Source organism: Hipposideros armiger, unplaced genomic scaffold (assembly GCF_001890085.2).
Source record: "Hipposideros armiger isolate ML-2016 unplaced genomic scaffold, ASM189008v1 scaffold_96, whole genome shotgun sequence".
Taxonomy (NCBI): domain Eukaryota; kingdom Metazoa; phylum Chordata; class Mammalia; order Chiroptera; family Hipposideridae; genus Hipposideros; species Hipposideros armiger.
In genome coordinates, this window is record NW_017731446.1 from 650,738 (window position 1) to 676,037 (window position 25,300).

Genomic DNA, 25,300 nt, shown 5'->3' on the forward strand with positions numbered 1-25,300 from the left:
CTTGGTCATTTGCAGACATGCACATGCAAACAGTAGAGAAAAATTTGTATCTCCCAATATGCATGCTCTCAGCTGAAGTCAAGAGGTGTATACGCTTTCTCATTTTCAGCTCTCATACCACAAACAAGTGTGCTTTTTCCAGTCTCTTTAGTGCTATATTTTTCTCATTTTTGAGCTTTCTGTTGGTGATTTTGCTGTTTAAAATGGACCCCAAGCAGAGTGCTGAAGTGCCCTCTCGTATTCCTAAGCCAAGAAGGATTTGATGTGTCTTACAGAGAAAATAAATACATGTGTTAGACGAGCTTCGTTCAGATGTGAGTTATAGTGCTGTTGGCCATGAGTTCAATGTTAATGAATCAATAGTAGATATTAAATAAAGTGTCTTTAAACAGAAACACACATAAAACCAGGTTATATATTGATGGGTCGATGAAAATGTTGTGGGCAGAGACTGGCAGGAACCTAACCCTACATTTCCCCTGGGAGCAATAGTTCAGTATTCACTAATTCAGAGTTCACGGTGACACTATAGAACTACTGGAATAATGAGAATCAAATATAGGTATGTATGTAATAAAATTTAAAGATTAGATGTACACACTGAAATATTCTGAGTTAAATTATATGATGTCTGGGGTCACTTTAAAATACTCCAGGAGTGGGATAAAAGTGTGTATATGGAGAGTGTAAAAGAAACAAGATATAAAGGCAGGAGATTGTGGAAGTGATGATGTATTAAGTAATTCTCTCTTTTTTGTATATGTTTGCAAATGACCATAACAAAAGGTTTAAAATATACATTGAGGAGAAAGTCTTGGGGGGAGACTATCTTATTCAGTAACTTCCACTCTGGACCCTCTGTGGGGACAAGGCCCCAGGTGACAGCTACCTGAGAGTCCATTATGGGGGAATCCCAAACCCCTGAGTGTGGAGCAGGAGGAGGTTCAGGAGACTGGCTCTCATCTCAGCACCCGCCTCAGACTGGTCAGCTACCCCAGTGCCTCCGAACCTTTTTTCTTATCAGTTAAAATATGAAGTTGAGCTGGACAACCTCTGAGTTCTCTTTCATTGTTAAATCCCTCTAGTTCTAAAACCAGTATTTCCTAAATTGGCATGTTCCAGTGCAATATTATAGCCTCCTTCCCCCCACCCCCACCCCAGACACCCCACCCCCACCCTCGCCCAACTCTCCCTTCCCTGCCCAGTCCATTCTGATACCTCTTCTGTGCATCTTGCTGAAGTTCTCCCTTTTTGGCAACATTAACAGAAAGCTATTCTGATTTTGGTTTATCTAAAGTCTGAACTCTTCAGCTGAGCAGTTAAGGACTATGGTGTCTTGAGCTCTTTCTACCAAGAACTCATAGTCTAGTTAAGAAAGACCAGGAAATAGAGAACACAGAGGAAAGTCACCAAGCTGGTCTAGGGAAGCAAAAGGAAGTCTCCCGGACGAAGAGATATCTGAACTGAGATCTAAAGAGTGACCAGGAATTACTGCTGCAAAGAGAGTAGGGAAGGATGTTCCAGGCAGAGGTAACAGCAAATTCCAAAGCCTGGAGACAAGAGAAAATTGGGAAAGGTCCAGATTTCAAAGCCCTTCACATCTAGCCCCCCCCCTTCCCTGTTATCCACCTTCCCCAACTGCCTAGCATGTGTTGGTATGTGCCCTGGGGACCATGGGATTCATATGTAGGAAGGTATATATTGGACTTCCTACCAGGCCTCCTTTAAAATAACCAAGTCAGGAGAAACTTTTACACTTCCCAACACACTTTTGCTCATCCTTCATAATCCTGACGACCCATTATTCAGTAGAGGGAACTGAGGCTCAGAAACGTTAAGTCACTCACTCAAGATCACACTGCCAGTGAGGGAGATTCAAATACAGGTCTGACTCCTGGTCTGTTGTCCTTTTCACTGCACAGGGCAGCCAGTGCACAGTGGCTTTGGGTCAGGTGTCTGTGAAAGGATGCTTCCTTACACCCTGCATGCTGCAGCTTATACGTATGCATTGAGTAAGCTGAAATCAGCGTCAGGGCTGAGCTCAGCAGACTCTTTTCCTCAGGGCCAGGGTCGTGTAATCAAGTCTGGTAGCCTCAAGAGTTCCATACCCCCATGGGTGAGGACTCTGGGTTAAATCTCGGCTCCTAGCTATGTGACATTGGACGAGTAATTTCGAATCTCATCTGTAAAATGGGTCGTGAGGGATTGTTGTGAAGATTAAACGAGAACAGCAACTGTGCAGGGGGACTGTCCGTATAATACCCGGGAGACCAGGAAAGAGAATGTGCCGCCTCCCCCAGATACTCTGCGAGGGTCGCGCTGTACCGAGAAAAGAGCTAAGCGCAGGCGCGCTCCGCAAAGACCTGACGGGCTCGCCCTCGGGCTCTGCGGCTGCGCATTCGTCCGGCTTTGCGACCGCACTGCTTGACGGCAGGGGTGTCCGCCCCCCTGGCCGGCGTTGTCGGGGTAACGGCGAGCGCGTGCGGCCGAAAAGGTAAGATTCCTGGACTTCGGAGCGCGCGGCGTGTCTCGGAGTTGAGCGCTGTAGGCAGGGACGAGGTTCCGTCAGTCACAGAAGGAGACGTAGCCTTCTCTGAAAGCTCTCCGGGGCGAGAGTGAAAAGGACTGTCTCCGGGTTGCACAGCCGGACTAGACTGAGGCCGGGACGAGGAGCTAGGCTGTCTAGTGCTGCCAGAATTAACTCCTCTCACCCTTCTGTGTGCACCTGTAGCCCTTCGTACTTCTCTTTCTTCGTTCTTTCTGGAAACATTGACGCCATTTCCAGGTCTGCGGACGCTGAGGTGCATCCAACACCGTCTCTGCCCGAGAAGAGCCTTAACCGCTAGTGGGGCTGCTGGAGGGTGGAGGGCACTCAAGGAAACCAGCAAAGGGATAAGTTAAGACAGTTAAATTTGTTGAGCCCTTAACACTTTTTGGCTTGTGTGCCATCATTTATTGCACTTGCAGCTACCGCCTGGTTAGCACCTCCCCCTGGTAGGCCCTGTACTGGGCATCTTTCGTACAATTACCCATTTAATTCTCACAACAGCCTTCAAAGGTTTATCGTTTGTTTATGTCTTAGTCTCAGGTTCTAACTTGAAAGATCCCCAGAGGCAGGATTGTTTGCCTTCTCCCTTTTATCCCTGCCTCCCCTAGCCCAGGAGGTAAGCAGTTAGAGTTTCTAACATTGCTTTAATTGGGAGAAGGTGAACTTGATGAGTGGGCGGTATTAACCAGGCCTGTTGGGCAAGGCTGACCCAGGGAACTGGAAAACTAAATGTAGCTTACCTTCCCCGCTTTGTGTTTTGCTTTGTTTTGTTTGGAATAAACAACTGAGCACCTAAAAGGTGTTGTCTGCTCAAGGAAAGAATAAAGAGCAAGCCCTGGTTTTGATAGAAAAGTAGATATGCTTAATGAACACTGCCGTTGTCTGGAGCCAGGAATGCCCGGGGTTGGGAAAGGAAGTAACAACCTCTTACAGGTACGTAACACTCAGTCCCTCTGAGTCCCTTTCCTTGTTTGTACAGTGGGAATAGCAATCATACTTACCTCAGAGGGGCATTGGGAGTAAGTGTATGAATAGGCCACCCTCTCACCAGTGGTTGGCAACTTCGGCTACATGTTGAAATAGCCTGGGTCCCACCCAGATTTTCTGATGTAATTGCAGGTAAGGCCTGGACATTAGGAGTTTTAAATTTTACCCAGGTGATTCTAAGGACAGCCACGCTTGAGAGCCATTGTTATATGCCGCCCCGGGTTAATTTTCTTAATCTCTTTTCAGTTGTCATAACCTGCACTGGCTCTAAGTCTAAACCAGCCTTCACATCCCAAACCCCCTGACAACTGACATACTCCTTCCTATACATTTCTGTGTGCTTCAGACATAGGTCTTTTAGGCCAGTCTTCTCACCATGCCCTGTCTCCCTACCTTACTAACCTCTTATCCTCCCTCACAGTGAGGCTTTGGGCAAATGACCTGCCCCATCTAAGCCTCCGTTTCCTTGTCTGTGAAATGAGGATAGTACCCACCTCCCACCTGTGTAACATACAGCACAGTCAGTGCCTACATCGAATGTTGTACCTACCCATAATGGATACCTCTTCTAATCTTACATTCCACATCTTGCATCATGCTGTTCTCCTATCATGGCACTAAAGAATTTTTATTTTTTTAAGATTTTATTGGGGAATTGGAACAGTGTTGGGGAATTGGGGAAGGGGAACAGCCAAGTTGTCCTTCAGTCTTAGTTGAGGAGGGCGCAGATAGCTCAGCTCCAAGTCCAGTCACCATCCAGCCACCCATTGGCGGCTTGCAGCCACTCAGCTCAAGGTGCTGTGTTCAATCTTAGTTGCAGTGGGGGTGCAGCCCACCATGCCAAGAGGAAGTTGAACCGGAAACCTTGTTGTTAGGAGCATGTGTTCTCACCAGCTGAGCCTTCCTGCCACCTGTTGGCAGCTCAGCTCGGGCACAGCTCACTGGCCCATGTGGGAATCGAACCGGCAACCCTGTTGCTTAGAGCTCACACTCTTAACCAACGGAGCCACTTGACCGGCCCCAAGAAATATTTCTTAAATGTCTGTTGCAGTTTTGGAGAGTAGTGAATTCAGTCCTTCCTCCCCTGCTTTGCCTTCTAAGTTCAGCACAAGACAGCTCTCCCACAAAACCGTGAAACTAGAGATCATCTGGTCTGTCCTAGTGAATCAAATAACAGCTTTATTGAGAGATCATTCACATACCATAAAATTCACCCTTGTGAAATGTACAAGTCAGTGGTTTTAGTATAGTCACAGAGTTATGCAACCATCACCATCACTGCAGTTAAACATTTTCATCACCTTGAAAATAAACCCCATACCTATTCAGTCACTCCCCATCTCTCCCTTCCCCCCAGCACCTGGAAGTCACTAACCTACTTTGTGTCTCTATGGATTTGCCTATTCTGGACATTTCATATAAATGGTCTTCTAAAATATGTGGTCTTTTGTGACTGACTTCTTTCACTTAACATAATGCTTTCAAGATTCATGCACATTGTAGCATGTTTCAGCACTTCCATTTTTTTATTATTGCTGATAATATTCTATTGTACAGATATACCACATTTTGTTGATGCATCTTGATGGAAATTTGGGTTGTTTCCTTTTTTTAGCTATTATGAATAATACTGCTGTAAACATTCATATGCATATTTTTGCATGAACATGTTTTCAGTTTTTTGTATCTATACCTAGGAATGGAATTGCTGGATTATATGGTTGCTCTGTGGTTAACATTTGAGTAACTTCCAGACTGTTTTCCAGTCCTGTTCAATTTGAAGATCAAGAAACTGAACTCAGAGAACTTAAGTGGGTTGTGACAACTTTACATATGTGGAAGGCCTCCTATGATCCACATTCTTGATGTGCATTCTGTCGCATGGGCAGAAGTGACACTAGATCTCAGATTTTGAGATTTTGTGAAAAACAGTGTTTTGTGGCAGGAACCCCCCTATCACACATGCTTAGGTTGGAGTACAGAGTTCTTGCCATCAAGAATCATAGCTTAATCTTGATCTTTTTAGAGTAAAACAGCAATCTGAAAGCAAAAATACTAAACAAACTAGGCAAATTAAAATATACCTTTTCATTTTTGCTTGTTTGAGAGAATTTAATTGGAAGTTCTAGAAGTTAGCCCTATTAAACATTTTCTCTTTTTTTTAAATTCCAAAGGTAATATATAAAAGTCAAATACTAACCAGAATTTAAGTTATAAAAGTGAAAATCTCATAAAAGTCTGAATCGTTCCTGGAAATCTCTAGAAAGTTCCTCATTGGAGATCAACTTCCTGCCTCAAAAAAGCCAAAACAGCATTGTTTGAGTTTTAGAATAAATTGCTGTTTCTTCCGTTGAACACCAAATGCAATAGTTGGCTTGGATTGAAGAATAAATCAGCAAGTGAAAATCTAGTTAAAATGCTCTTGGAAGAAAAATATCTTAATTGCGGCATACATGGTTTTGTTATGAATGCTATACAGCAGTGTGTGTGTATAAAATGTGTACAATCATGCTCAGTATGTGATTCCATTGGGGAATCTTAGAAATTAAATTATTCTAGTGTTTTGCTGTTTGGAATACTTTGGCAATTCTGTGAAGTTTCCAACTTGCTGATTCTTATTTTTCATACTTACCTTTGTAACTGATGTATCAATTTCTCGAACTCTTCCTTGGCTATGTTTTTCTTCATCCTCAGTTCCTCAACCTCTTTGAGAGGATGGGTAAATATATCACACATTGGACAAAGCTTTTAATTTATTTTGAATTGTCTGACCTTCCTTCCTCAGCTTTGGCCATCTTCATTGGTTGTGTCAGGCTTGATTGCATCCATCGCTGAGTGGGATGCTGGTATTGAGTGCAGGAGGCACCTAAATAATCAGTCCTACTTTTTTCCTTTTGAGGTCTTGGAGCCACATAGGTTACACATGTGTGTGCTGTGGCTCCACTGTATCTCCAAGCACCAGATTAGGCTCTCAGTTTAAATCAAGCCCAGAGCCCGGGGTGAAGGAGGTGCAGATTCAAGTCTCCCGTCTCATTCCAGGGCATCCATCTGCTTGTCGCTGGGAGTGGCTGACCCAATCTCTTGCACTGTTTACATTTTTTCCTAAGTTAAATGCATCTACTGTGGCTCTATGTCTTTATCGCACAATACACTCAACTTGACTTCCTTCCTGTAGCCATTATTGAATTGCAGCCTGTTGTGAGTTAGAGGCTGAGTGTAAGGTCTGGAAGGGAGAGGTACTGACTTCAGCTTCCTTTACTCTCGGGTAGTGCTGGGTGCACAGTAAGTAGTTCCACAGTTCTCTGTAACTTGACATTTAGCAGACCTGGGAGTGTCCAGTGTCCCTACTTTCTGGAGACTTTCACAAGATCTCCCAAACCTGAATCTATTTCCTCATCTGTATAAGGGTGTTGGGAGTGCTTACCCCATAATAATAATTACAGCAAATACATGCATAGTACTCGGCGTGTGCTAGGTACTCTTCTAAGCAGTATATGGGTCTTAACTATAAGAGAGTCTATTTTTACCCTTATTTTGCACATGAGGAAACCAAAGCACGGAGAGATTAACTTTTGCCCACAGTCACACAGCTAAGGAAGTGATGAAACTGATTCCTATCCTGGCACCTGGCTTTAGAGATCCTACTCTTAGCCACTCACATTTGGAGAACTGCTGCTGTCATTGTTATTATAATTTATCAATTTACCTTAAAAATTGGAAGATGATTGACATAATGTTTGGAATGTATTTTAAGGTCCTTTTTTAAGGAAAATGAAGTACTCACTAGATTTCATTCTTGGAGGGCAGGGTCTCTCTTGGTTTTATCTTTGTATCCCCAGCACCTCTGATTATTAGGAGCCCCTGGTAGGTGCTCAGTAAATGTCTGTTGGCTGAGTAAAAGAATGGAAGTAATCCTAATAGGCAGAAATCCTGTTGTGCTTGCCATCAGGAGACTTGGCATAGCATTGTGACTTTGGGCATGTCACTAGGCCTCAACCTTATCAGCATAATTAGAAGTAATGCCACTGACTTCTTGGGTGTTGTTATGAGAATTAATTGAGATATTTGAGGTGAATGAGATTTACACTGCTCTCAAAATTATTCTCATTACCCTCATTTAGTTCACTGCTTTATAACTATTCTATTTTCCCCACAGACGACAAAGTTTTCTGAGCCTAGGTATAAATGTACTCGCATTTTTGATCAGTGTAGTTATTGACTGTCTGTTTCTTTCTCTTCATTATATTCTTTAAAGAACAGTTATGCTTGAGAAATGGCAGAAGCAGTTTTCCGTGCCCCCAAGAGGAAAAGAAGAGTGTATGAGAATTATGAGTCTCCATTTCCGATCTCCTTTGGTCCAAACTGTGGTCCTAAGAAATACTTCAAAATATTCCGCGCTGAAATGATAAACAACAATGTAATTGTAAGGAATGCAGAAGATATTGAGCAGCTGTACGGGAAAGTAAGTACGGGTGGCCTTGGCATGCTTCCTGGCAGCCCTGAGCCAGCTATCCTTCCTCCCTCTACCCGCCAAAAACAAACCATACATGATCCCCATTCTCTCCTTGCTGTTTGGGCCCATGTAGGAACACTACAATTCCACTCAGGTGCTCCATAGCCATATATCATGAGGATAACTCCCCCACCCTGAACCCACATTTCAGCAATGAAGTAGGGTCAGTACATCGACTTTCTTGTCTTTCAATTATAAAAACAATGTATGTTCATTTTTTTTAAAAAATCAAGCAATTTACAGAAATTAAATTAATGGGTAAAAAGTAAAACTTCCCCACTTATTCCTGTTCCATCCCAGAGGTAACCACAGAGTGGCATATTGTTCTGACTCATGGACACATCAAATGGGGCTCCAGCATGTACTCTGGCTCCTTATCTGCTCTCTCTCCTCGTTGGGGACCTCCCCTTAGAAGAGGACAAGTTCTAGTTTTTGCTTTTTCCATCAGTAATGGGTTTAGGCTGAGATTCGTAGCTTGCTTTCTTTCTCCCCACCCATAGCCAATTCATCACTGAGGGCATTTTTTAAATAGCTTTATTGAGGTATAATTTACAGCCATAAAGTTCACCTATTGTAAGTGAACAATTCAATGATTGTAGTAAATTCGTAGAGTTGTGCAACCACTGCCACAATCCCGTTTTAGAACATTCCCGTCAGCACAAAAAGTTCCCTCATGCCTATTGCACTTAATCCCTGCTTCTACTCCCAGCCTGAGGAACCCACCGGCCTACTTGTTGTCTCAATAATGTGCCTTTTCTAGATGTTTGATATAAAACATATCGATTGTAGCCACCTTCCCAAAGTGGGGTACACTGGGTGGCATTGACCCTGGTGAGACTGGGGTCTAGGCCGAGGGCAGTCTCTCTCCACGTTTGCAGTATGTAACATTAAGCGAAAGGCTGTGTAAAGCACTGCACACATTTATTCTAATTGTTAAGTCTAGGCTTACGGTAAAGGGTATTCACTTTATTACTCTCTCAAATTTCTGTGGGCTTAAATATTTTATAATTTTAAGAAATGGGGGGTGGGAGGGAATCTGTTGTTTTTAGAATCAGCTGGAAGGAGAATAATGTGTCCATTCTAGGTACAAAAGAATCCAAGAGCTTTTTGTACATGGGAGACTTGGCTCTTGTTTGAGGCACACTGCTCCTGACCCAAATGTGAAGAAGAACCCTGCCTCTGCCCACCCCGTAGCCTTCAGCTTAGCATACCTGGACTGAAATCAGTAGTTATGAGGCAAACGAGGTGCACTCAAAACTTACTAGTACTCTTCAAATATTCATAGAGAGAAAATGCTAAGATTCTCATTAGTAATCGTTAGGCAATCAGAGGAAGATGTAAAGCTGTGATAAGTGGAATAAATCTCTTATTAACTCAAATAGTTATTCTTCTTCAACTAGGAAATTGATAACTAAAGGTGAACTAACTTTATTTTTCTCTGTTCCCGGAAGGGTTATTTTGGAAAAGGTATCCTGTCTAGAAGCCGTCCAAACTTCACAGTCTCAGATCCTAAGCTGGTTGCCAAATGGAAAGGTAAACTTGGGCATCATTCAGTTCTTTGGGAAAGTTATTATTTTCTTCTTACTTTTGGCCTTCCACCTCAAAGTATATAGTAAAATTCTGTTATATAGAGGAGACGTAGCATGCACACTGATAATTTCACTGCTAAAAATATTAACTAGAATAATTCTAATCAAGGTGAAAGCGTTCTTATAATTGGTGAAAATGTGTTTTGTCTAATTTCTGGAATTATCAAAAGTGTTATTCAGGCTTTTCTGTTAAGCATTGCCCATACATACTGGGTATGTTGAACAGGTAATTAAGTACCTGTTCACCTGCATGCAAAATGAGTTTTATTTCTAGATTAGAATTTACAACAATAACCATGACATCGGTGGATTTGTTAAAATAATACTAATGTGTGTAGTTCTCACTTGCTGGTCCTCTTTAATTTATAAATCTTTTATCTTAGTGTATTTCTCTAAGGAATTCTCATGGTAATTACATAATCAATACCAGCAGGTTTAAACACAATTAGAAAGGATTTTTTAAAAACATTTTATTGTAAGAAAAAATACAAATTAGAACTGTACGGAGATATCACTTCAGCAATCAGATTTGCAAAAAATCCCGAAGTTTGACCATTGGAAAGGCCCTGAGAAATACCCTCATGCATTGCTGGCGGGAGTGCAAGTGATGCAACTGTTACAGGGGGGAGTTTAGCAATGTCTAGCAAAATTATATATATATTTACCTTACCCCTTCCTCCCCCGCCACCATCTTCCTCTCCTTTAACTACCGGTAAGCTTAATATGCTTTCTTCATCTATGAATTTGCCCATTCTAGATATTTCATGTAAGTGAAATCATACAGTATAGACTTTTGTGTCTTTTACTTAGGATAACACTTTCAAGTTTCATCCATGTCAGAATTTCATCCTGACTAATATTTCATTGTATGGCGATACCATGTTTTGTGTATCTATTCATCCAAAGATGGACATTTGGGTCATTTCCCCTTTTTGGCTGTTATGAATAATGCTGTTATGAACACTCATGTACACATTTTTGTGTGGACATACTATGTTTTCATTTCTCTTGGGTATATATACCTAGGAGTGGATTTACTAGATCATATGATAATTCTTTTTTAATTTTTTGAGGAACTGCCAAAATGTTTTTCAAAACACCTGCACTATTTTATATTCCCACCAGCAATGCATAGGGGTTCCAATTTCTCTACATCCTCTCCTACATTTGTTATTTTCTGTTTTTGTTTTTGGTGATAGCCATCCTAATGAGTGTGAAATGGTAAGTTTTTAATTTTCATGAAGTCCAATTTCTCTATTTTTTTCTTTTGTTGCATGTGCTTTTGGAATTCATATTTAGGAAACCATTGCCAAATCCAAGTTCTGACAGATTTTCCCTGTTTTCTTCTAAGAGTTTTAAGAGTTTCAGCTGTTAAATTTAGGTCTTTGATCCAGTTTGAGTAAATTTTTATATATGATGCAAAGTAAGGGTCCAGCTTCATTATTTTGCCTATGGATATCCAGTTGCCCCAGTACATGCATTTACTTTTAACCCAGCAATTCCACTTCTAGGGATTTATCTTAAACATACAATGGCAAAAATATGAAAAGAAATATCACAAGGCTGTTCATAGCCACAAAAGGGAATCTATTTTGAGTGACTTTAAAATGTGGTAATTTGAATATTCAATCCTAATGGGATAAATAGACTTTGTGCCAGTTATCTCGTGCCGCAGTGTTGTTTACCAAACTACCCCAAATTTCAGTGGCTTTCAGTAGCAACCTTATTCCTCACAAGTCTGTAGGTTTGCTGGGTTGGTCTGCTGATCTTGGCTGAATGTGCTTATCCATCTGGTAAGTTATGGGTCAGCTGGCTGCTCCAATGGATCAAGTCCAGTAATGGATCTTGCTGGACTCACTAGCATCTGGTTGTCTGTTGGTCAGCTGGTCTAGGATGGCCTCAACTGGAATGAGGGGCAGGAGGCACCATGTGTGTCACCCTCCAGCAGGCTAGCGTAGGCATGTTGTTATGGTTATAGTGGAAGGTGAAGAGCAAGCCACAATGTATCAGTGCTTTTCAGGCCTCTGATTGCATCGTGTTTGCTAACATCCCATTGGCCCAGAGTCAGAGGGCTTGGCAAATGGAAGACCTGAAGAATTGGGGCAATCAACTTGCCATATAGAAAGATCTACAAATTAATCTTTACATTGTTTTCAGCAATTATTTTATGGGTGGTAGTGTTGTTACTGTTATGCTGAGACTATAAAGCAAATGACTAATTATGTTGGAGTGGTTGAGAGCAGCCAGGAGTTTTTACGTGAAACATCTTGTACCAGGAAGCAAGGAAGCTATCAAAAACTACTAGGTTTGTTTCAAAAGAGGCTTCCACTGGCCATGGAAACATTTGAGCATTGGTAAGAATAAGGCCATAATTTATTTTAAAATCCATTCATAATAATACCTCAAAAATGCTTAAATCCTTTAGTTCTTACTGATACATTGCCAGAAGAAATTCATTACTCACCTATGGAGCATTCATCATTTTGAAAACCAGTAAACCTGCACTGGTTCTCTGGGTAACCAAATAGTAAGGGATTTCTCTTTATAGCAAAATCCCGCTAATGAACAAGGAAGGAATAATAGGATTAGAATATCACCATTTTACAACCTCTACTGAATTATTAGATCTAGGCATTGATCAACAATGGTGCTGATGACATAAAAAGAGCCAACAGGACATTGTGTGTCTTCTAAAAGAAACATGTGGCATCACCTTTGAAGTAGGTTTGCCAAAAAATTGAGCCTGAATCTGATCAAGCCTCTAGTTTCACCAATTCACAGGAGACACAGGACAGGGGAACTTGTTAAGCCAGTGCTGCTCAGAGTACTGAAGTGAAGCAAGATAAGACCTTTGCACCAGAATGGAAATGGATTCCATTCCATTTAGCTGCAGCTATTTAACTATTTACCTGCAGCCTCCTTCTCTGTGAAAATCTGGCTGTGAAAACAAGGCGAGCGGAACTAAGCAGTGTGCTGAGTGAGATAGTTATTTAAAGGTTAGCACAAGCCCTTCATCTCTTCTTGAACCAGCAGGCCCGTGACCGCCTTTGAGTGGCACTGTGTTAATAGCATCTGAAGGGATGCAATCTGAGGCCAGATTGGGGGAAGTTTTACAAGGACAGAGGACCCATTTCTTCAACAAATGAATTTCAGAGGAAAAAGTCATGGCAGGGAAACCTATACATTAGAATCAACTTAAGATACATCAATCAATTGCAATGGATGGGCCAGATTTTGAGTCAAACTTTCCATAAAAGGAAAAATGCATAGATTTTGGATAATGCTAAGGAATTAATATTAATTTTTAAGTGTGATAATGATATTGTGGTTACGTTTTTTTGAAAAGAGCCCTTATAGAAATACATACTGAACTATTTTGAGATGAAATGATATGATATAAAGGACCTGTTTCCAAGTAATCTGGGGATCAGGAGCAAGATGAAGCAAGACTGGCCATGAGTTAATTGCTAAAGCTGGGAAATGGGAACATGGGGATTTATTATACTATTCTCTCTACTTTTGTATATTTTAAATTTTATTCATAGTAACTTTTAAAAAGAGAGAAAAAAGAGCAAATAGCATAATGACCCTGCCTATACCCATCACCCAGCTTTGGCAGGTACTAATATTTGGCCAACAAAAAAAAAATAGAAAGTTTTCAAATAGTGTAATAATCTTAACAGTTGAGAATCTTTTCCTGATCTATGTAGTAACTAAGTTTTAAATGACGATAGAAATTTGAAGGAAATGAATTTATGCCAAGGAAACAAATTAAGGTCGTAGGCTGCCCTACAGAAGTAAATCTCAATTGTTCACTTTAGGAGGTTCTGTAAAAACTGGCTTCAGCCTCATCTTTCACCCTCCCTTCTACCCACTCTCTTGTTGGCACTGGCCCCCTGGGGCTGCTTGCCATTCCATGAACCTGCAAGGAGCATTTGTTGTCTCAGGCTTTGTGCAGTGCTTTCCTCTTCCTATCCCTCCCTCCCCCGCCCCCGCTCTAGTCCACCCGGTGAACTCTTAATCAGCGCTCAGCTCAATTATTCTTCCTCCTTTGTGTTTTTTCCTAACCCTTCCAGGTAAAGTTAACCTGTCCCTTTATAACACTTTACTTGATCACGTATCAGCTTGGGTTAGAATCAGTCATTTCTGCTCAGTCTCCCCAGCTAGACTGTGAGCATCTCAGGAAAGGGGATTTGCCTTATCCTGGATCTCTAGCGTTTGGCACACGGAAGGTTGTCAGTAAAACTTGCTAAATTGTTGTTTGTTGTTAAATTACTAGAGGAGGGAGGTCATGACACTGAGAAAACCGACAAATTCCTGATGAAGTAGAAGTCTGTGAACTCACTTTCATAGGGTTTTAAAGCTGAACCTCATCTATTTCAAACCTTTAATGCACTGTGGAAGAGACCGAGTTTGGGAAAGGAGAAATAACTTGCCCCAAGGATGAGTCAGGGAGGACCAGGACTAAAATCCACGCTGTTAGGTGACCCGACAAACATTTTAGGTGGGAAGAGTCTTCCAGCCAGATGCCAGACCTAGAAGTAGAGACCAGAACTCCCAAACCCACACCCAAAACTAACAGCACTATGAAATTTACTTTAACAGCCCTTGCTATCAATACAGCTTTCACTGAAGATGCTTTATGGAGCACAAGGGAATGGGGATAAAGTGTGCAACTTTAGGGCCTCCACATTCTCATCTGAAAGCAGAGGGCATGAGCATTCCAGGGTGGCAGAGAGGATTCCTCTTGTGTGCCATTGCTGCTTAGCTGGAGTGTTAAGAGGCAGTCCGAGCTCACATCTGAGCCCAGCCAGAGCACTGTGACTGGTCAGCTGCACCCGCCAAGGGTGTGTGTGGGCACAGGGAGTGACAGCGTAAGAGGCATGCGTTTGCCGTTGCTGGTTGGACAGGATTAGTCAACCTTCAGGTGTGTAATTTTGTGAATCTTGAAATTCTCTTTGTCTTTTCTAGATTTTCAGTGTTTTCTTCCCCTTAAGGAAAATCTGTCTAAACTAATAGATCTTCTTTGTTGTTGTTACAGATTTGAAGACAGACATGCCTATAATCACATCAAAGAAGTAAGTCGTGGTGAACTTTGGCCTTGGTCAAAATTTTTGGTTTAAATCAGATCTATTTTTAGATAACCTTTTCTGATGTGGTAGTCTACATCCACCCCCACCCCCTTTTTTGTAGTAGGTATGTCCTTGAAAATTGTCTGAATTTAATGTGGATCAAATCATATTTGAAATGCACTAATTAAGTTTATTTTTTAAAACAACCCTAAGCCCAACCTTTTGCCAGTTGAATTCCTTCCGAAATATGAACAACTAACATGTAGTGTATAAATCTTTAAGTGCACAGATGCTGAAACTTAGATTTAGAACTGGCCTTCTGTGCCGTGTGGGCATAAATGACTCTGACCTCCTTCCTTGCTCTCCACTAGGAGGGTCGGAGAAAGGCTTACACAGAGGCTCTTCCTGGTCCACTCAGAGTCCTGACTCCATCCTCTGGGTTCTTGTTTGCGCTGTTCCCGTTTTGCAGTACATTTCTCCCTAACCCCCAAGCACACACACTGCCTGGCTATTCCTGCACATCCCACATATAGCTTACTTATCACCCTTGAAGTTTCTCTTCACCACCCTTCCCTCAGCTGAGCTGGGGTCATTCCTCCGTCCCCCTCGGAGTCTGCTTTGGTGCCCCTCACTGTGCCATTTGTCAGACACCTCAATTTAGATTGGAGAGCAGGGAGCATGCCTTGTTCCTCTCTGCAGCCCCGACACTTAGTGGTCCCTTGGTAGGATTTTGTTGACTAAATGTTCATCCATCTAAATCCTCATCATCCCTGGGGTGCAGCTCGAGTTGCAACCCTTCCTTCTAAAACTACTCAAGCCCACGATGATTTTTCATCTTGCTTCTAGCATGTACTGGCAGGATCTGACAGCTCCATTTTGGTTGCATGCCCAATAACCTCATGGCCAGAGGAGGATCAGGAGGCAGTGGCACCAGGGAGACACCAGTGGCTGCTTTGGCTAAAACCACAGGCTGGGGATAGGGGTCGGATCTAGTCTATGAGAGGGGCCTGCTAAGAACCTGGCAGAACCCCCATCCCAGGAGGGGCTGCAGTATAAACACCTTGCTGCATCCAGCACTAAGACTCAAACAGCTCAAAAGCCACCCCTCAGAACTGCATCCTGATCAGGCTGGCAGGAAAAATGACATAACATCAAGCCAGCTTTAATATGTGAGGTTTTGGATAGGCGAGATTGGCACCTACCTGAAGGTTATCCCTTTGTAAGCTATACAGTGTAACATTCCAAGAATTTTATTAATCCTTGTATTAGTTTCTTAGTACTGCCATAACAAAGTACTGCAAACTTGGTGGCTTAGAAGAACAGAAATTTATTCTCACTGTTCTGGAGGCCAGAAATCCAAAGTCAAGGTGCAGTAGGGCTACGCTCCCTCCAAAGGTTCTAAGGGAAGATCCTTCCATGCCTTGTCTTAGCTTCTGATGGTAGCCAGCATCACCATCATCACCATTATAGCCAATGGGTACTGATGGCTCCAGCAGTGCCAGTTACTTGCCTGAATAGCTGTATCACCTCAGCTCATCTTCTCAAGAAGCCTTTGAGGTAGGTATAGTCTTTTCCATCCCACACATGGGAACCTGCAGATACCTTGTCCAGGATTACCTGAGCTCAAACCAGGCAGTCCAGCTCCAAAACCCAAGAAGAACTGACACATAATAAGAACAATAATAAAGTTCTGCATGCTGGCATTTCTTGAATATGTTCCATGTGCTAGGTACTATGCTAATAACAGGTTTATGGATTATCTCCTTGACCCCTATGAGCTAGGCCCTTACCTGTCTTTGATGGGTGAGGAAGCAGAACCAGAGAAGGTTAAATGACTTGCTCAAGGCTAGTATTTGGACCTAACCAGACTGACTCAAAATCATTTTGCTGTGAACTTCCAGTGATAAATGGGCACTAATCAATAAGATGGCAGAGAAGGATGTTCTATGGAAATAGAAGGTGTGTGTGTGTTCAGAGCATAGAAACATGAGAAGCCAAGGCATGTTCACATGGTACCACTCAGTATTCTCGCTGCCCGAAAATGGGTCTGCTTTTCATCAGTCTCGTTACAGTTTCTAATCAGAGCTGCCACCTTTCCCTTCTGCCACGCTCCCCTTTGTTTTCTGACTTATACTTTTTACCTTTCTCTTCCTGCTGTTTCCAGCAGTATTGGGGGTTAATCACAGCAGGACTTGGTTTTTGAAAGTATTATCAGCCAATGAGAGGATACCTGCTCTGTGACTCATATGCCATATGTCATTTGTGTATCTGGCTGTTTTCATCACCAGTCTTACTCAGAGGCTTTCTTCTACATACTTTTGCAGCCTCAGTTTCATTTAAGCTTTCATAAATGAACATCTGAAATCATCATAAGACAGAAATGCAGGCGTGATTCTGGCATTTGGCAGTAGAGCAAAAACAGCCGTAGAGGTGCTAAGTGACTTAGCTGAGAATCAGAGAGCCAACGCCAGAACCCAGATGTAGTGCAGCGCTTGTCCCCACATGGCTGCCCCCGCTCTCAGAGAGCAGTTAATTAAGGTGTACATTTCCATTCATTAAAATGTTATTTGCGTTTTTAATGTGATATAGATTGAGTCAAAATGTTTATATTTTTCAAGTCTCCCTAAAAACCCCACAATCATATAGTAACAAATATTTATTGAGCACTTACTGTGTCCTGAGCACATTACATATAGCTTGTCTCCTTTTTTTTTTTAAACTGATTTTTTTTTTTAAGATTTTTATTGGGGAATTGGGGGATGGGAACAGCACTGGGGAATTGGGGAAGGGGAACAGACAAGTTGCTGTCCTTTGGTTCTTCAGTCTAGTTGTGGAGGACGTTGCTTCACTGGCCCAAGTTGGCAACATCATTGCGCTCTTCCCGGGTGAGGCAGATCAGTCGCCGGCTTCTGGACGGCCACTCACGCTGGCTGCCGGCCACACACGGTAGCCCATGGCAACCCACTGCAGCAGGGGCTGCAGCCTAGGCCGTTGCTGTCACCGTCGCCATTGCCCTGGTGACTCATGGCAGCCCAGCTCCAGGTTGAGCTGTTGTTCAGCATCTTAGCTGTAGAGGGCAGTGTCACTGGCCCTCATATGTGGGATCCGAACCGGGGCCCTCTGGCGTCCCAAGCCAGCTCTTAACCAATGCGCCACTCGGCCAGCCCTATATCTTTAATCCTTGCAACAAACCCCTAAGGTAGGCACAAGTAATCCCTGGTTCACAGAGGAAGAACTGAGCCTTAGAGCAGGGTCTGTAGCTAGTATAAGAACATAATGGAGTGAGGATTTGTACTTACATTTACCTTGACCACTCTTTTGCAAAGAGCAGAGCAGTGACCTGTGTGTGTTCCATCTCTCTCAGTTCTAGATCTTCTGATCAAAGAAGGAACTGTTGAACATTTAATTCAGTGGTTCTTTCACATACAAGGTCTGATCAAACAATATGGTGAACGTTTAAATAAAACAAATGTATTATGGTAAAAGACACATTGCCATTAATCCCCCTCAAAACACTCCCCCTCACTTCAAACACATTTATCCCATCATTCTTGCCACTTTCTGAAGCAGTTCTGGAAGTCCTCTTTTGTGAGTGTCTTTAGTTGCACTGTCTTGACTGCCTCAATGTCCTGAATCATTTTGATTTTGGGGAAGAGCCAGAAGTTGCACGGTACCATATCCGGTGAATAAGGTGGATGAGGACACACCATAATGTTTTCATTTGACAGAAATTGTCATGTCAGAAGCAATGTGTAACACTGAGCATTGTCACAAGAGAGGATGATTTACGGCACATTTTAAAACTCACCTTCTTTAAACCGTAGCTCACACCCAACTGCACCGAACAAGTTGAAACTTGTCATACACTGTTACTAAGGTTTGATGTGCCACTTCCTGTATTAAATTAAATTCCCTGCCTTTCCGTTGGATGGCACTCAGCAATAGCATTCACTGTATTTTGTGATCACAGCAGGAAGGCTCCATATCACACATCACTTGATCACACCTCATACTTTGAGTCATGGAATTTGAGGAAAGCCGTGGATTCCTTCCCCAGAAAAATACACATTGACACAAAAATTTGTGTTCAAAGAAAGGAGATTCATAGACCTGTGAAGCCTGTAGAGCCAATGCTTTAGGTGAAGAGCAAAGATTCTTCGCAAAGAACTTTTAGAGAAAGTTCTTTTAACTCTATGCAAGTGTGTCCTTATTTTTCATACAGGTGAAAAAACATCCTACTGTTATGTGGGCATCTATATTTTTTTACCCTGATTATAAAAAGTAGTATATAACACAATCCTTCTGAGGTAGTAGTAGTAGTATCCCCATCTAATGGGTGGGGAAACTGAAGCACAGAGAAGTTAAGTAATTGCCTTTGTCACACAGTTATAAGTGACAGAGTCAAGGCTGAACACGAAATGTTTGGTGTCAGAGTCCATGCATGTAATCACTGCATCATCCTGCCTCTTCAGTGTTAGAGTAGCCCTGCCAGCTTTTCATCTTTAAATCCATTCCCAGTCTATAAGAATGCATGCTCATCCCCACATAGGATAGACAGTGTGGCAGTTTCGAGATTCTTTTAATGACAGGGTTAAGCAGCCACAAATGTCTTTTCTAAATACAGCAGAAGCCAACTTCCTTGTTTAATTGAGTGTGAGACATAGCAGTTTATAAGCTATGGCATATTCAGTCATCCATACACAGTCAAAATACTCAAGGTGAATAGCAAAATTACATCTGTCTTAGGTACTTTTTAGATTAATTCCTGTAGATAGAGGCAAAAGTGCTCGCGTTTCACAATTTCTTCAGCCTTCCGCCAATCAGATTTCCCACGTATGGCGGTGGCTTCACATCTTGTGAACACATCCTAGCAGGGGCGGTAGGTGTTGATGCTTCTGCACCAGGGCAGAACCCCGTTGTCTTATCTGTAACTTTCTGTAACTTGGGAAGTGTTTAAAGCTTGCCTTCAAGTTTACAAAACTAAGCGTGTATTTTCTCATTAAAGTATACTTCTAAAATGATTATGGAAAATGGGGTCATTTCTATTAGGATGCTTGGATGTATGTATATAACCATAATCATTTCTTTCCATGTGTAGTGGAGACATTAGGAGGTACGGTGAACAATATTTATTGAAATTTGCATTTTTGCTTTCCAGTACTAAACAAAGGCTCTTTATATGATGAATGGGATATATATCTGAAAACATGGTCTCTAAAATTGAAAATAATACAGAATAAATCCTGTCAAAGGATGGCCATTTTCTCTCTTTTTTTAAAAGATTTTATTGGGGAATTGGGGGAGGGGAACAGCTTTGGGGAAGGGGAACCGACAAGTTGCTGTCCTTTTGTTCTTCAGTCTAGTTGTGGAGGATGTCACTTCACTGGCCCATATTGGTATTATCATTGTGCTCTTCCTGGGTGAGGCAAATCAGTCTCCAGCCACTGGATGGCCACTCACGGCGGCTCTTGACAGCTCATGCCGGCTGCCAGCTACTCACAGTAGCTTATGGCAGCCCACTGCAGCAGGGGCCAGCCTACGCCATCGCTGGCGACTCACGACAGCCCAGCTCCAGGTTGAGCTGTTGTTCACCATCTTAGCTGTAGAGGGTGCAGCATCACTGGCCCTAGTGTGGGATCCAGACCAGGGCCCTGCTGCTTAGAGCTGGTGTCCCAAGCCAACTCTTAACCAACACGCAACTCGGCCAGCCCCATTTTCTCTTTATATTTACCTAAATCACTTGGTCCACCAGTTTTAAATTATAAAAATTTTCATACTTTATTAAACTAGGGTCAGATTTTTTTCAAATTAAGCAAGTTAAATGAAGCTCTATAATAAAAACAAATACAAAGCAATACGTGCAAATTTCAGAACAGTTAGAATATGTAGAAGAGTACAAAGAAATTTATACTATTTACCTATAGCCCTCCATTGAGAAAAACCACTATAAACATTTTGGCACACTACCTTCCCATCTTTTTTACATGCTCTGTTGTCTTTTAAATATTGAAATATCAAGTGTTGTTACTAACAGTATTTCTATCTCGCAGGTATCAGCGTAGTGTAGAATGGGCCACAAAGCTCATGCGAAGACAGGGGCACGATGAAGATACGGTGCATAGAATCCTCAAGGATTACACAAAACCACTTGAGCACCCTGGTGTAAAAAGGAACGATGAGCAGAACTCTGAAATAGTTTCCAAGATGGAAGGCACAGAGGATAGAGAGAAGCTTTCTGTGATGAACGGGGACTCAGGAAAGCCAGACGGTTGGGAGGATCCCAACAAGCAGTCAGACTGCCTGCAGGACTTGGGGCATGACCCACTAACTGGAGATGGCCTGGATGGACATGTGGTACCTCTCCCCCACGTCCATTGCAGCAAACAGGATATTCTCCCCCAGGGTGGTGCTCAGCCTGAGGACAGCAGTCACCAAGTGGGCCTCACCTGTGCCAGGGAGAGAGGGCCTGCTGATGAGTACGTGCTGGTGGAGGAAACTGTGTGTGATGTGAGCAAGACGGAAGATGCCCCAAATGAGGAAGTAAGTACAAGAAAAGAAATCACTGCCTCCAAAGCCTCTGGTTCTTCTAGCCTATAGGAGATATGGCTAACCGGATGTCCTCTAGTTGGGACTGGTAGCAGGCCCGTCTTACACACCCAGGGTATGTGAGAGGTGGTCAGGACACCACACTGCAGACACTCAGAGGGAACCAGCAGGCACTGGGTCCTGCCCTGGTGGCTCAGTAGTTGTGAGGGCTATTTCAACTAAAACCTTAAAGTTCGTGAATAACTAACTTAGAAAAAATGTACATTTAAAGCAGGTCCAATAACCCCTCCCTTGTTTGGGAGAAAAAGAAATGTGGTGTTGACGACAATAGTCGTGAGTGTAGCCGTGGGGGCGGGCCTCAGGTGTGGAAGTCGGCCATCACTGGAGAAGCAATGGGAAACAGGTTAACAGCCACTTCATTAAGGGGCGCTCTATCAGCGTTGCCCTAAAATTATCTGTAATAGCTAAAAATGAGAATCTAATGGTCACTCACTTGAGGAAATATTATCTAGGTTTGCCAATGAGGTTTATAAAGTCTCATTAAAAACCTAGGCACATTTGTGAAGTACAGTTGGGTGAAAAAAAGCCCATCAAATCAACCAACAAAATGATCACAACTGCGGGGAAAAATTCATGGGGGCAAAAAGAAAAGAAGTAAATCAAAATGTTAATAATAGAAAAACTAAAACTGCTTTGTCCACATAAGTAATACAAAATTTTTTTAACAGCATGAATCCAACAAATGTGAATCTGGGAAACGTATAAGAAAATTATTTTTTTTTAAATGCAATCTTCTCGATATAACATGTAGTACTCCCATTTGTTCTGTATTTTATTTCACTTCAGTTGGCACAAAAGAAACTAATATGCAGAAGAAATCCATATAGGATCTTTGAGTATTTGCAACTCAGCCTAGAAGAGGTATGTTTCCACTATGATCTCTTTTCAGCCATTGGTCTCTGGGCCTGGGTGACGCCATATAGATGAGTCTAACTCAAAACGAAGTTCTGTATGTAATTCAGTAACTGAGAATTCAGTAATTGAATATCGCAGTTTGGTATCGAGATAACCCTGGGCAGTTTCCAAAGTAAGCCTGCCCAAATTTCACTCCTTAGCCTTCATTTTATCAATTCTAAGATATGCGTTAAGGGGGTGGGGGTGGGGTGCTCCCTGTGTTATTCCACAGTGGTTTCAAAGGGTTTGTTGAAGCACTTCTTTTCACATCAAGGTTTTAGATTGGCCAAATATTATGTTACCGATTTTCACCAGGTTCTAAAAAAAACAAACAGAAAAACAGTTTATTGAGATACAGTTCACATGCTATACCATTCACCCATTTAAAGTGTACATTTCAGTGATTTTTAGTGTATTTGTGGAGTTTCATTAGCTTTTAATAATCTATGATGCACACTTCAAGTTGTATAATGACCGCTAATTACCTAATGGTCTAGGTCAGGGGTCGGCAAACTTTTGAAACACAAGAGCCAATCCTGTCCCTCACAATAATTTAAAAATTATTCGAGAGCCATAAAACAAATGAAATCACCATAATGTGAATAATATCCTTTAAAAATTTTATAAACGAACTAGGATAGTTTTATTTTCATTTTCAATTTTACTTCAGAGCCACATGTACGTACCCAAAGAGCCGCATGTGGCTCGCGAGCCGCGATTTGCTGACCCCTGGGCTAGGCGGTTCCTTCTGCAACATTTCTAATACATGTTCTCTTTATTTAAAGCAGTAGCTGCATTCTCAAAAGTTGGCTGAAAAAGTGGCTTTCTAAGGAGTGCATTATGTTTTTCTTCTGATTTGGAGTTCCTCTGTCCTGTGTTCATGTGACTTCCAGCCCTTCCTTTTTGCTTATGTTTATACTGTCCACAGCAGTGTCCTTTCTGCCCTTGAAGACAGACCACTTCCTCAGTCTCATGTCTGTGGGTGTGTCTCTTCTCCAGGAGCGCTCCTGCCTGTCTTGGATAGCTTCTGCAGCGTCTAGGACAGTTCTTGGCATATATGTAGGTCTCAAGGAGTGCTTGTTGAACACACCCACATTGGGCATTTCATAAATGTGTCCACAGAGAAGTAATTGTGTCTCCACATCCTTTTGATCTCCAGGCGGGCACTTCCTTTCTTGCAGTGAGGCCAATAGTACAAACAACAGACTTTCAGAGCAGAAAGGATGTTTGGAGTTACTTATTTCATCTCCTCATGTTACAAATGAGAGAGCTTAGTCTGCTGTCGAATACAGTAGCCACTAGCTCTGTGTGGCTATTTAATTAAAATTGAACAAAATTCAAACTTCTATTTCTCAGTTGTGCCCGCTACATTTCACACACTCAACAAGCTACATCTGGTTCGTGGCACTGTATTGGACAACACGTGTGTAGCTCGTTCTCATCACCGGAAGTTCTGTTGGACAGCACTGTGGGCACCCATTCCCTCAGTGCTTACCTCTGAGCCTTAGCTTTCATCTCTGTAAAGTGAGGGTTAGGTAACCCCTCGTTCATAAGATGTTCTGGAAATTAAATCATGCATGTAATGTACAGTACCTGGTATATGATAAATACTCAATAAGTGTTAGTGCCTGCTATTCTTGTCATTATCATCATTATTAAGTCACTTGTAAAAGCTATTAGCTAATTTTTTTATTTCGCAATCAGTACTTTGCGAAAATATTCATTGGGTATTTACTATATGCCGGGCACTGGGCTAAGTACTAACAATACAGGAAGAAATAGAATGTGCGTCAGGTCCTAAAGGTAGCCCAGAAATAACTGCAATTCAGTGTGCTAGGCTGTGTGGTAAATGGGCTATACCAGTGTTGCTCCTCTTGTATCCTTGTACACAATGCCTGACATCTATTAGGTGCTTAATAATTAATTATTAAATGGATGTGTACGAGGTATGGAATTTGCACAAAAACTGGTGGAGTCCAAAGGGACAAGCTAGCTGGAAAGACTTACACAGAGTCGGTGATATCTGCAGATGTTTAAGGATAGATAGGGGGTTGCCAGATGGACACGAGACAGCATGGACTCTTTCATGTAGCTCTGTCCTGGGAACGGCAGCACAGGAGGGCTAGATCATGGAAGGTGTATCTGTGAGTAGGAGTCTGACCTGGTCCTGGTGGCACCAGGGCACTGCAGATGGTGTTGTAGGGGAATGGTAGAGACCAGAGCTGACATCAGTATGAGTGTGGGCTGGAGGGCTGAGGCCATGAAGAGCCTGCCTCTGGGAGGCGGCAGCAGTAGGCCTGGAGAGAGTATCGGGTGTCAGAAACTGGGGGTTCGGCCTCACTGTTCCAGGTGGGTGACCAGTTGATGCTTTTTACTGACAAGTAAGAAAAGGTGCTGCTGTCTTGCTGCGTCTTCCCAAACATTCCCAAAGAAACGCACAAGTAATAGGAGATAGCAGATGAGGTAGCCCTGCTTTCTTGGAATCTACTTGGCTTCTGAGAACATTCCAGAAACATGTTGGAGAAGTTTTCAAGGAGCATGCTGTTAAACCTGGCCCTGCTTCTGAGCTCTGTTTGGCAGATTTCCCTTGAATGATTCACCCATGTTTGGCACACCTCTTATACAGTTTAATGTGTTTCCATAAATGTCCATCAGGAACACGGGCAGCCCTGCTGTGGTGATTCAAAGCAACTCTTTTTAGTGATTGAGAATGGTAATAGCACCGCTGACTTAAAGATCTGTTTCTTAGAGATCTGCTACTGAGAGCTGGTTTTCTGTTATAATGATTCGGGCCCTAACTAGATTTAGTGATACGATGTTAAAATCATCATTAAACTCATCCCTCCATCTTATTAGTAATATCAAAGCAAAAACTTAACTAATGAGATCTCAAGGGACGTAATCACCAGCCTCCACAGACCTCCCCACTCCACTGATGTTTTAATCCCAAATAAAACCAATGCAGTTGAATTAAAATCCTCTCCATCTGTAATAAATGCCTAAGAGCAGTTTGCATAGATTCATAAAAGCCATTTTAGACCAATAAAAATGAGGCATTGGCTTCATCAGTTCTTAGGGAAATATGTATTTG

General features: G+C 42.3%; 1 protein-coding gene across 6 annotated transcripts in view; it reads left to right on the forward strand.

Moving 5' to 3' along the window:
* Positions 1–2,421: 2,421 nt before the first annotated feature.
* The window catches only part of TSEN2 (tRNA splicing endonuclease subunit 2), a 36,046-nt gene continuing 13,167 nt past the window's right edge, over positions 2,422–25,300 (forward strand). Inside the window, exons 1-6 of one of the 6 annotated variants that reach the window (XM_019646046.1) lie at positions 2,422–2,494; positions 7,791–7,997; positions 9,500–9,581; positions 14,679–14,715; positions 20,760–21,249; positions 22,102–22,176. In XM_019646046.1, the coding sequence (XP_019501591.1) occupies positions 7,809–7,997; positions 9,500–9,581; positions 14,679–14,715; positions 20,760–21,249; positions 22,102–22,176 (873 nt within the window). In that variant the 5' untranslated portion in view covers positions 2,422–2,494; positions 7,791–7,808. The other 5 variants (XM_019646048.1, XM_019646049.1, XM_019646045.1 and 2 more) reach the window with 5 other exon arrangements.